Here is a 12,481-nt window from a genome sequence, read left to right as displayed (position 1 = left end):
GGCCAATGCTATGAAGATCAAGGCAAAATGAATCTAGTCATTATGGTCATCTGTCATTCAAAATGCCAAATTCACCTCTAGTAGCTAAGAAAATGTGTCCTTTTACTTCTTCAAGCATTTAAGGGATTTTGGTGCTGTATATGTTTCGGCATTTTCACCATAGGTATGCAAGCCCCTTCTATTTTGGTCTTTCCCTGAAATATCTCTCTGTATAACCTGTAAAAAGCCCAACATGAAGCTGCTGGAGTGGTCCTTGCGGTGAGCAAACGCATCTCCATCATATGTGGTCTTTTTGACTTTACTGGTTTCCTGCTAATATATTTCCTGCCATGCCGGAAACCCACAAACATGTCTTCTCTAGAGAAGACAAACTTTTTAGCAGTTTCTTGTCATTCCCTCATTCCCGTCAACTATTTTGCCACATGACACTGTTTTCATTCTTGTATCAAATTAGTTAATGATTTGTTTTTGTTAGGTATAATAATTAAAGCTCTGGTGCTTAGTTTCTTTGTAATAGGACAGGTATATTGACTGCTATTAATAAGCCCACACACAATATAGTTTTGAAAAAAATCCCATTTGATGGCTGTTGAACAAAATGAACAGAAACAAACATCAACAAGTCCTCTCAGAAGATATTACTTGTTAATGGTGCATTAGTTTTAATTGATGGAAAAATAAATCATTGATTATACAGACCCTCTGGTGTTTTGTGATTTCACAATGTGAAAACAATATGTAAAATTGTGACTTTTCTAACAATCCTGTGATTTTTACAGACGCCCATGTAAAAGGAAAATCTGGTTCGGCCCTTCTTTTACTGACTGTGATTATCCAGTAGGGCAAGTTAAAGGAGGATGAGCAGGAGAGGGGTCTTTTATTCCTCTCTCTCCTCCTGTGACACAACAACGAGTACTCGCCTCCAGGAAGCTCAACTCATGTCAGTTGCCAAGAGGGAAACACTGCTTGGGACCGAGACTCAGCAAGAATGTGAAAGTCCTAGCTGCCTTTGCCAGCCCTTTCCCTACCCCCTCAGTGGCAACTCATTTACTTCCCCCTGCCTTGTATCACTGCTCATCTGGCCGCATTTCCCCGAAGCACTTGTTTTTCTGACCCTCTTCCCCTGTTGCTTTATGCATCGTTAGCAGCATTAAATGCATGGTCTTTGGGCAGGGCTGCTTCTTTAGCCTCCTCCATCCTCCTGACTGGAAGGAGGGCGAAGGGGGCTACAGGGACAGCTCCCGCCATCACCATGTATTTCACACTAGCAAGTGAGTTGGCAAGGTGGTGCCAGGCAGAGCTCATCTTTATCATCGCAGTGCACTCTCACTGGCACCAGACATCCCTCTTGTAAGCTCTCTGCAGTTGAATGGTGGGTTACTGGTTTGCTGGCTCTGTTTGAGCTGCTGTATTTTTGATAGAGGGACATTTTGTGCTTGTTGAAAAAATAACATTTTTTTGTCTGCAATAGTTTTGTTTTGAAGTCGGCAAATTTGACAAACCAGACTGCTATATCCTGGAGAGTCAGTGAACATTTACTTAGCAATACAATGTTATTTTTGGAAACAGATTGTGTTTATGATGCTCTTAATACAAAGTAAACACTACTCTTTTGAAACAGTTCCAGAATAGAAATGGAGCCGGAACACATTCCTACCCAACTCACTTCCCAGTGGGAAAGGCCAGCGATCCTCCCTATGTAAGCCAAAAATAATCTTTGCTGAATTATTTGCACAACGTTCCATTTAGAGTTGACACTTGTGTAGATCGATCCCTGCTTCTCTGAGAGTGTGCCCAAGTATTATCCTAATGATAAGCCAATAGTGCCTCTTTGCTGGAATTAAAGGCCATAAGAACTTATTCCTACTATCATGTTAGCCAGAGAAAAATAACTGGCCCTGTATTTTACCACCACTCCTAAAAGCCAGCTTGCACCTGTAAGAATTTGGGGTATTTGTTGAGGGTGGTGAGTCCCCCCCTCAAATAACCACAGTCCTTATCAGGGTGACACTTTAAAGTCATTATGTTAACCTGAGCTCAGTCCCCTGGTAGAAATGGCACCGAACAGGCAGGCTTAACTTAGAAGCAATGTGTAAAGTATTTATTCAGTACTCAAAGAGGAATAAAGTGAACACAACACAAGAAAATCCCAAACCGAGTTAGAAGTATACGGTACATTTAAATAAATAAAATTACACTAAAACAACAAAATCCAGTAAGAATATTTAAATTTTGAGTTTACATTTAGTGCCAAAAAGCGTTAAGTGCCAACTGTGGTAATCTGATTGCCCCTGACCGGGACAAAAGTAAGTTATAAAGCCAACCGCTATGGAGGGTGGGATAGCTACAAGGACCAGGTTTGTCCCTGTCCAAAAGTTTTCTGCATACTTATAAACTTTTATGAAGCAAACAGTCTTCAGCGGGCCATGGCAGCAGGCTGTAGTGGAAGCAGGGCTTGACGAAGAATGGAAGCTGAAATTTGAGGTCTGAGTGAAGCTGTTGAGGGATCGGGAAAAGGTAAATGCTGGAAAAGTTCAGGTTTCACACCCACACACCCATCGACATTGATCAGATACAGGCAGCAGCGTGTATCTCAGTGCCAGTGGTGACACACCCTTGGCAGATCAGCTTGTGCAAGTTGGTACCAGTCCTACACTGGTTCACAGAGCAAAAAGTTGGTGAAAATGTTCTGTGTCCCAGGTTTCAAGAAATCTTTAGGAGGGGTTAAGACCATCCATGAGTCTAGGACCTTAGGAACAGCACTTGGGGGTCAAGGCTCACTCAAGCAGAGGCCTGCTGCAGGGACCAGGGCAGGTCCAGATTAATCTGGTCAGCTGGAACTGCAGAATAAGGCCTCTTGAAGCTTGTTGCATGTCTGTAGCCAAAACAGGAGGTCAGTCGTATTACCCTTGGAGTCCATTTCTTTGTCTTGGATACAAGAGGAGAGAGCAGGTTCAGGCCTCTTCTAAAATCACAGACAGCAGGTCCAGTCCTTTTCTGTTTTTCCATAGGTTCAGAAGGGATCTGAAGAGGATCCTGTTCGTGCCACACTTAAGCCTGGAAGTAGCCTGTGCATGAGGGAAATCCTGGCCACTCGTGGAGCAGGTTTTCACCTCATCAAACTGGCTAGTCAGCTCCTGGGTGAAAGCTTATATAAACGGGATTCTAGAGGCTTTAAGCAGGTAACCGCCAACTTTTCAAAAAGTACCTGTTCTAAAATATTTATTACAAATCTGACTACCAATTAAGCAGGCTTGTAAAAAATATTTTAAAAAGTCCAAAAATTAACACTGTAGCTATCTCCTTGTACCCCAGTGCTTTCTTATCGAACAGCTAACCCTGCCATAGTAAAAATGGATTTTAGGGTCTTTTCATTGTGCTATAGTTATGTTTAATATTCAAACTTCACATGTCCTACTTTTAAATACCATGCACACTTCCTTAGTGGGATTTCATGTTTATCTAGGGGTGACTTTTGAATATTTAACTGGAGGGTTTTACTTTTGTTAAAAAGAGTTATTTTTACTGATTGAATTGGCAGTTTAAACCTGCACAGCCAGGCTATTGGTGGCAGGCCTGCTGTAATGTTTGAATGTCACTGCAGTGGGTGGAACAGTGAGTGCTTCTGCTCATTGTGCCATTTAACTTACAGGGCCTGGGTACACTGTGGGTACCATATACTAGGGATTTATAGGTAAAGTAAATATCCCAATCATGTGTATGCCAATTTCATTATGTTGGAAGAGGGAGCACAGGCAATTTACCACTAGTTAGTAGGGGTAAGGTGCACAGAATTATAGACAGCAAAAACAGTCAAAGCAAACATGGGGGGTGCACCATGCAAAAGATGGTCACTTCCAACAGCACCACCATAGTTTATTGAGGTTTCCCATGGCAAGTTTTCAGGGAACATAATAATAACTTAGATCATTTAGAAAGTTGGGCCTCTCTAAGCTTGATGAATAACAGGGGCTACTTTTATCCATACAATGAGGTGACCAGGCTGGCATACAAACCCATGATCTCCAGATCAAAGCAGAAGTTAGTGTCACTGAGGCATCTTGCCATTAAAGAAAGAGGAGTTTCCCAAAAACCTTCCTGAATCCTCGCAAAAGTGAGATTGGTCAGTGGTTTTTAGTAGAATTTTAGTGACCCATTTTATAAACAGGGATCTGCACGACTGCACACCACTTGCACAGTAGTTCTCATGGATAGATTGTAATTTTTATTCTTTTAGATAGGATGGACACTGATAATACAATATCTATTTTAAGTCGTTCAGTAGAGTTTTTGTTGAGGCTAGGGGATTTATTTGATTTTTGCAGTGAACGATTTCATTCTCTTTATTGCAGTGTCACACCAAATGTCTACGACACTAGGCATTTATTAAGGGCAGAAAATGCTCAAAACTTTTAATCAATATTTTTAACTTCATCTAAAAAGATACCTAAATGTGTCATCGAAATACCCAGAATACAGGTGGGCTGGGATAAAATCTGAACCCCTCTTTAAACTCTTGTGTACCGGGATTGTAATTCTGCAGTTCTGCAATAGAAGATGTTTACGGTACATGGTAAATTCTTCACCCCGCCGTAGTGATATTTACTGGGTGCAGTAAATAGCTCACCTTTTATCCACCCTCATCACCCTTTGTAATCAGGACATAAGTGTAATATTTAAGCATATATGTCACATGTCGGTCTATCTCTAAAGAGATATTCAGCTACCAATGAAGTGTTGTTGAAAAATCTGAAAATGTTATTGGGTGAATCATTTTAAATGAAAACACTTTGCATAGGCCAGTGAAATATCCTGGTGAAGAGAGCTTTTCAACCACTGACTCTGAAGGGTATTAGTTAAATTTGTGTTATGTTTATGGTCTCGAACATGACAGTATGCTTGTAAGCACTTGTGTGAGTGTTACATTTCACATAGTTTAGTGTTACAAGGTGTCTGCTTTCTCATTCTACCTTTATTTTCCTGCTCTTAGCAGGTACTCTTCGATGAATGAAGGATCAAAATTTGGAACGGCAGCTGTGACGCTATGGAGAACAAAAGCTCTGAGAATGTGCAGGCCGACCTTAAGCTCGTTGCACATCCAAGGGCAAAAAGTAAGGTGTGGAAGTACTTTGGGTTTGATACGAATGCCGAAGGATGCATACTACAATGGAAAAAGATCTACTGTCGCATCTGCATGACTCAAATTGCCTATTCTGGAAACACGTCCAACCTTTCGTATCATCTTGAGAAAAACCATCCAGATGAGTTTTGCGAATTTGTGAAAAGCAACACTGAACAAATGAGGGAAGCCTTTGCCAGTGCATTCTTGAAACTAAAGCCAGAATCGTCTCAGCAAGTTGTCCAAGAAACTTTGATCATGAAGACCAGCCATAGTTATGAAAGCAAGAAGCAGCAAGAGATCACCTCCGCAGTTATCAGCCTGATTTGTGAAGGTATGCATCCTGTCTCAATAGTAGATGAACCTACGTTTAAGTCCCTCTTAAAAACTGCAGAGCCCAGGTATGAGCTTCCAAGCAGGAAATACTTTTGTACCAAAGTGATTCCAGAAAAGTATGCCACAGTGCGAGAGCTTGTTTTAAAAGAACTTAGTACAGTCTCCTGGTGTGGTATAAGTTTGGACACATGGAGAAGCGAAAATCAGAACCGATCCTATGTGACTCTTTCGGTCCACTTCCTTGAGGGTGGACCTTCTCACTGTCTGGCGGTGAACTCTCGGTGCTTAAAAACATTTGAAATCCCAGAGGATAATACAGCAGAGACAATTACACGTGTCTTGTACGAGACATTTGTTGAGTGGGGTATCAATATGAAAGTGTTTGGGGCTACAACACATTACAGCAAAGACATTGTGAAAGCCTGCTCTCTTCTTGATATTTCAGTCAATATGCCTTGTCTGGGACATATATTTAATGTGGGGCTGCAACATGCTTTTCAGCTTCCTAAACTGCATTCAATTCTTACTCGATGCAGAAAACTGGTGGAATATTTTCAGCAATCCTTAGTGGCGATGTACGTGTTAAGCGAGAAGCAGAAGCAACAAAACGTAGCAATCTGCATGCTCAAAAGTGATCGCGTATCATGGTGGGGCAACACGCTTTCCATGCTTCAGCGTCTAAAGGAACAACAGTTTATCATTGCAGCTGTCCTTGTGGAGGACAGCAATAACCATCACCTAATGTTAGAAACCAATGAGTGGAACATAATTGAAGGGCTTGTGGAACTTCTCCAGCCCTTTAAACAAGTAGCCGAGATGATGTCTACATCAAAATATCCTACGATTAGTATGGTGAAACCTCTTCTTCATATGCTGCTAAACACAACGTTGAATGTTAAGGACACAGATGTGAAAGAAATTAGTATGGCCAAGGAAGTGATAGCCAAAGAGTTGTCTTCAGCCTACCAGCATACTCCCGAGATAGACATGTTTCTTAATGTTGCAACTTTTTTGGATCCGAGGTACAAAAAGCTTCCTTTCCTTTCTGCATTTGAGCGGGCACAGGTAGAGAATCGAGTGGTGGAGGAGGCAAAAGGTCTTTTGGAGAGGGGAAAGGATGGCTCTTTTGAACCCGAGGAAAAAACATTTGCACTCCCTGAAGAGCCACCTGTGAAAAAAATGATTATCTCTTCATCTCAGGCTCCAACCACCAATATCAACAACATGCTGGCCGAAATCTTCTGCCAGTCAGGTGGCACAGAGGGACAGGAGGAGTTACACGCCCAGGTGGTTGAGGAATTAAGCAATTTCAAATCACAAAAGGTTCTTGGTCTCAGTGAAGACCCACTGAAATGGTGGTCAGACCGGTTAGCCCTTTTTCCTGTTTTACCAAAGGTACTTCAAAAGTACTGGTGTATTCTAGCCACTAGGGTCTTCCCAGAACGCCTTTTTGGTTCACCCACAAACGTTGTAAGCGCTAAGCGCAACAGATTAGCCCCAGCCCATGTAGATGAACAGATATTTTTGTACGAAAACACACGAAACTGGTCTGAACCGGAACCGGAAGATGAAGATGAAGGAGAGTGGGGACTGCAACAGGAACATATTTTTAATTTAAGTGATAGTAGCAGTTTCTTTACCATAAGGGACAGTGGGTTTATTTAAAGAAATTCTTGAGTTTATTTAAAGTATTTCTAATAATGATGAATTTATTTGACCAGAGTTACCAAAAACTATTTATCTTGTATGCTGCCAACTTCTACAAATATTGAAACAATATGATATACTCTTGTTTTCAGCTTCAATAACAATTGTGTTAACAACTTAAAAAATGAATACCGGTGTTTATCTGTTAAAAGTTGAAGAAATCAGAAGGGTTTGTGGTTACCTAGCACAATAAAAACAGTTACAACCTGTTCAAACCGTGTTCCAAGCCTTTCTTGTGAATATAATTTTGCAAATGCACGCCACAGAATAGCTTTATTGCAAATGTGATTAAGGGGGTTATTCCAACTTTGGAGGAGGTGTTAATCCGTCCCAAAAGTGACGGAAAAGTGACGGATTTACCACCAGCCGTATTACGAGTCCATTATATCCTATGGAACTCGTAATACTGCTGGTGGTATATCCGTCACTTTACCGTCACTTTTGGGACGGATTAACACTCCTCCAAAGTTGGAATAACCCCCTATGTATTCTCTTATTTGAAAGCTGTCTTCACAGATTTATAATGAGGTGTAAGAGATACCCTGCCGATATTTTCAAATCTCAGTCCGTAGGTCTGCAATCCTTTTTGAATACCTTAACTTTAGTGGACCGTGACTCTTTTTTGACTTCTTTCATAGTTCTGGCTCTAAGGAGTTGTGGTAACTTTTAAAGAGGACTGGGAGCTTTAAAAGAGGCTCACCAAGGTGTCCCTGGGAATCATGCTCGAAAAGGAATATTGCACAAGCTAGGGTTTCTATTGCCCATCTCCTCTTGCACACCCTGAACAAGATTATGCAAATCTGTGTTGGGGAGGGTAATTTTTCCCCTCATCAATGCAAATGTTTCTAATGCGGTCCCTAGTGACTCATTTTTGCCGTTTTCTCAGATTCTAAATTTAATTAACATTTCCCCCTGATTTGTGGTGGTCTACCTTACTATGCAAGCAGATGACTTCAAGAGATGAACAGTTTGTGGTTAGCTTCTCGCAGTAGCTCTTCTCCCTCACCTGCCCCAGGTTTGTCTGTAAACATTCACTCATTGAGCAACTGTTTACTAACTATCTAGAGGTAGCTCACCCTTGTATTAAAAGTTGTCTATCATAGAAGAAGCCTACCTCCCTTGAATAGAGTGGGCTTCAGTCTCAAGCCTTTAAACTTTTTGCTGGCAAGGGACCCAGCACCAAGTGCGATAACAAGATTGGTGAGGTGTCTCGTTATATGACAAAATAGAACACGCACTTTATTCCCCTCCTCCAGCAGTTCAGAGGAGGCATCTCAGGGACAGATCTGTGACTAGTTCAAGCGACAAAACTGCAGTGTTGAAATACAGTTCGTCCAAAAACGTCGTCACTTTTACCTTCACTGTACGCACCGAACATCGTGTTTTAGTACTTTTCGGCATATCTAATAGTTAGCTAGCTGGAGCTAAATATCGAGCCAAATAATTTTATCACTTACCTTCAAAACGTAATAAATGTACTTTATCAAAATATTTCTATTTTCCGTTGTATTTTCTTTAACATATGTTGAATTAAAGCATTGCAGAAAATAAAAACAAATATTTGTTCACTCTAGACAAAAAATTACCAACACAGAGGGATTTATGAGTCTTGACACTTATTTTTTTTTTTTAATCCTTCTTTACTTTCCTGATCAACAATCGCATTTTACTTGAGAAAGCATAATTTATGCAGTAGAGAAATTAATTCAGGGGTCTGTCATATTTCCCTCTATCCACCACTTTTTGATCTTAAACAAGCATGGGCAAAGGGAATAGTTCTGGAAAAGGCAGCCAGCGTTTTTGGCTTTGTCAGTGACAGTTTTGTGTTGTCAATTTTTTGTAACGTTATTGTTTTGACAGCCCTAGACAATATACTTAATAATTGTCTAAAAGCACACATTTTGGGGTCTCAAGAAGCACACATTGCCAAAGCAGGCCCTGGCACTGAAGGTAATTAATCTCTGCCGATATGTTTCAAGTGAAATGCCAGAATGCCTTCACTCACAGTAAAGGTATTTCTGAAACTTTATTTTTGTTTTTTTCATCATGACAATAAACAAAATATGACCGTAAAGGTGGTCAACTTGAAAACATCATATTTCTAGTCAGGCATATAGTGAAAAACGAGACAGTAAAAATAGAAAAAATGAGGAAACACACAGGCATAGATAGGCAGTCATAGTATTACATGAGTGGTGCAGATATATCAGACAGCCATTTGAGGAGGGTACAGGGAGGAGGTGGGAGGCGATGACCCATGGAGGCAGACAGATTACAGCCAAGTAGTGTAAAGCACACCTGAGCTATTCACAGTGAAGTTAACTAGTAGATGAAGTGGGCTGACCCATTCCCTCATGCAGCAGACCAATAGTGAAGAAGGGTAGCTGAAAACCACTATTAGTACATTACGTATGTAATTTTAGTCGAATCAAAAAGTCTTGGCTACGCCACACCTAAAAACCACTCTCCTTTGTTCAACGGTTATAAAAGAGTTCATGCCACAGCCCCCATCTCGTTTGGTGCTTTTAAGGGCACCCTCTTGATTATTGTTTTTTCATCACCATCCACCCGTGTGCCACTCTTGCTGCCTTTCTCTGAGCATCTTTGCCTTTCCAGTGAGATGCTGTAACATTAGAAAGAAATGAAAAGAATGTATAGACCATCAGCCCCATAACGATTAATATCTTCATGATTAACGTCAATGCTGTGTCCTTCAGTGGTCCTAGGAGTGATTGGTTTGCTATACTTGCAACTCCATCACCTCTTAGCGTATATTATCGCCTTCAGTATTTCCATATTACAGTACAGTTCTAAACTGAGTGCTAGAAGTCTCTCTTTTCAAGCGTATTTCTTTTTTTAGTATTTTTATTTTGGGAGATCCAGAATAAAAAAAGAAAACAATAATTTTACAGTACACCAACACATAAAGTCCAAAACAGATTTCGTACAAGTCACATTCAATTTCATAGAAAATTGTATAATTTCTTATTGTATTTAAAACATTATAGCCCTCATTGAGTTAACTCTTCCCGCCTTCATACCACCTGTGCGGCCTGAACCCCGCCGGCCCTAATTGGACTTCACCTGCAGTGTTTCCACCGGCTGGCCCTACAGTGAACAGGGTCTTAACATTGAGCTGGTGCCAATGTGGCGGTGCAGCGGGTGCAGCAGCACCCATTGCACATGCCACTTCCTGTAATTTGGGCAGTGGAATGCGCGACGGGGCTGTGCATGGGGGCCCCTGCACTACCCATGCCAAGTGCATGGGCAGTGCAGGGGCCCCCCGACACCTCCATTCCGAAAGGTTAGTGGATGGGGACTCCTAATCCCCAGCTTGGTGCTGCAAGCAGTGCTGCCCAGGAGGATGACAACCACTGGGACCTCCAGGTTGATGGCTTGCAGCAGCATGACAGTGTTGGTGGTCCAACCATGGCGGCTCTGCCACCGTCATAATGTGACGGTCCCACCGCCAGCCTGTTGGCGGTGGGACCACCACCGCGAGTCTGCGGTCATGCGACCATCAGACTTGTAATGAGGACCAATATATTGTCATGCAGAAATACTCATCTCGATTAAAAAAAAGTGAAACTTAACAGAACAAACTACTCATTTCCACCATAAATTGACCCCACAATTTGTTGAATCTCACTGCCCCTCCTCAAAAAAAAGTGTACAGCTCTTACTTGCCTCATCCTCCCTATCCATTCACCAATGAAGATAATAAGCTTTGCTTTCCACCTTGTAAGCAACAAAGATTGGGCTACCAACATCGAAACAGAGAGCAATTTTTGATATCTTGGAATTGCAGGATCATAGCCTAGTAACATTAGCCAGGCAGTAGGTACCAGCAGTATCTGCCACATTGACTTCAAAGACCGGAACATTGCTTTCTAAAAATCGTGACTAACAATCACAAAGTTAATTTTCCATTACCTTTTTCCGGACACAGTGTGTTTGGTGTAGCTATTTGAAATTAATTGAACAGTACAAGAGAGATTGACAATTCCTGTGTCCCATATGAGCCTCTAACCAAACCCCCTCAGCTAATCCACTGACATTTGCTTCCAACTGTTCCCCGATGTACTTAAAGCTGTTCGAAGTGTGCACTGCAACAGTCTTGCATCTGTGGAATGCCTGGTTGTTTTCCTGTCTTTCAACAGTTCTCCAAAGCATTAAGTACTTTTAAATGCCTCTACCAAATCAAATCAACTTTTTTAGAGGTCAGGCTACTTTCATGTATTTGCCAAGTACTGCACACGCCCCTGACCTGCAACATATCTTGGTGTTGTAATTCTGATTACGTACCCTTCTTCCAATCCCTCCTGTGCCTTTCACGTCTATGAGTCTCTTTTCTCATGAGTGAACATATCACCCCATCATAATGCGTTCTGACCTGCCCTCCACGTCCAAAACACCACATTATAGCAGGTGGACATTGCACAAGACGTCACCCCCCACATAACACAATTTATAGTTATATGTGATATAGAAAAACAAATTCATAGAATACCTATTTCGAGAAACCGTTTCACCTTAGCGGTTTAATTTTTCACTAGTGGCATTTTAACACTTAATAGAAACCAATCTATAGAATGCCTTTTTTAAATCCATTGTTACATGATTTCTATGATGTATAAATGCCATTAATTTTGACAATGGTGTCTTACTTTTTCAAATTGCTGTTCCTGATTTTAACCTTCCAGCCTATATTTTTCTCATGCCAGTTTGCTTTTGTCCCCTATTCCTTCTCCATTCCTCCTTCCCTCTATCATCTTCCCTTTCTCCTGACGTCCTCTTTTCTTCTGTTCTTCACCAGTTTTTATAACTTTGTTTATTATTCCCTGTTTTGCTTTCACTTCTCCGTTCAAAGAAGACATTTATTATTATTTCACCACGAGGTTCCTAAAAAGGAGGTTAACAGGTTGAAAGCACATGTTTAAAAATAGTCGCAGCAATTAAAGGAAAATATCCCAAAATTATTCTCAACTGCAATGTACACAGCAAATATATGTAGTTATGATTATATTATGCAAAGCAAATAATGAAGTAAAAATTAATCACTGTGGGGCCTGTCAGATGCCTCATCTTTCTCATGCCAGCAAGAAGATGACCCCGTTCAACTGCGCAAAAGAGATCTCCACCCTCATGGGACAGGTGTCAGACATTTGACATCTAATCCTGACCTAGTTCTCGGAATTCACTGCTACTGAGCATGGCCATCTTTTTATACCTTAAAGAACCGGAGAAGGGGGTTTCTGGAAAAACCCTTCCCATAAAAAAGAAATATTCAAAAATGCTGGCTAGTTTAGGTCAGAGTTG

General features: G+C 41.2%; 2 protein-coding genes across 4 annotated transcripts in view; both read left to right on the top strand.

Annotated features, from left to right (window-relative positions):
* The window catches only part of LOC138250323 (E3 SUMO-protein ligase ZBED1-like), a 64,588-nt gene extending 57,211 nt beyond the window's left edge, over positions 1 to 7,377 (top strand). Inside the window, exons 2-3 of one of the 3 annotated variants that reach the window (XM_069205084.1) lie at positions 1,622 to 1,699; positions 4,994 to 7,377. In XM_069205084.1, the coding sequence (XP_069061185.1) occupies positions 5,045 to 7,120 (2,076 nt within the window). In that variant the 5' untranslated portion in view covers positions 1,622 to 1,699; positions 4,994 to 5,044 and the 3' untranslated portion in view covers positions 7,121 to 7,377. Of the gene's footprint in view, positions 1 to 1,621; positions 1,700 to 4,990 lie in introns of all 3 variants that reach the window. The other 2 variants (XM_069205082.1, XM_069205083.1) reach the window with 2 other exon arrangements.
* DHRSX (dehydrogenase/reductase X-linked) overlaps positions 1 to 12,481 on the top strand; it is an 886,103-nt gene that overhangs the window by 57,206 nt on the left and 816,416 nt on the right. The gene's annotated exons all lie outside the window — the stretch shown is intronic.

Source organism: Pleurodeles waltl, chromosome 8, assembly GCF_031143425.1.
Source record: "Pleurodeles waltl isolate 20211129_DDA chromosome 8, aPleWal1.hap1.20221129, whole genome shotgun sequence".
Taxonomy (NCBI): Eukaryota; Metazoa; Chordata; class Amphibia; order Caudata; family Salamandridae; genus Pleurodeles; species Pleurodeles waltl.
This window is presented reverse-complemented; position numbering and strand designations above follow the sequence as displayed.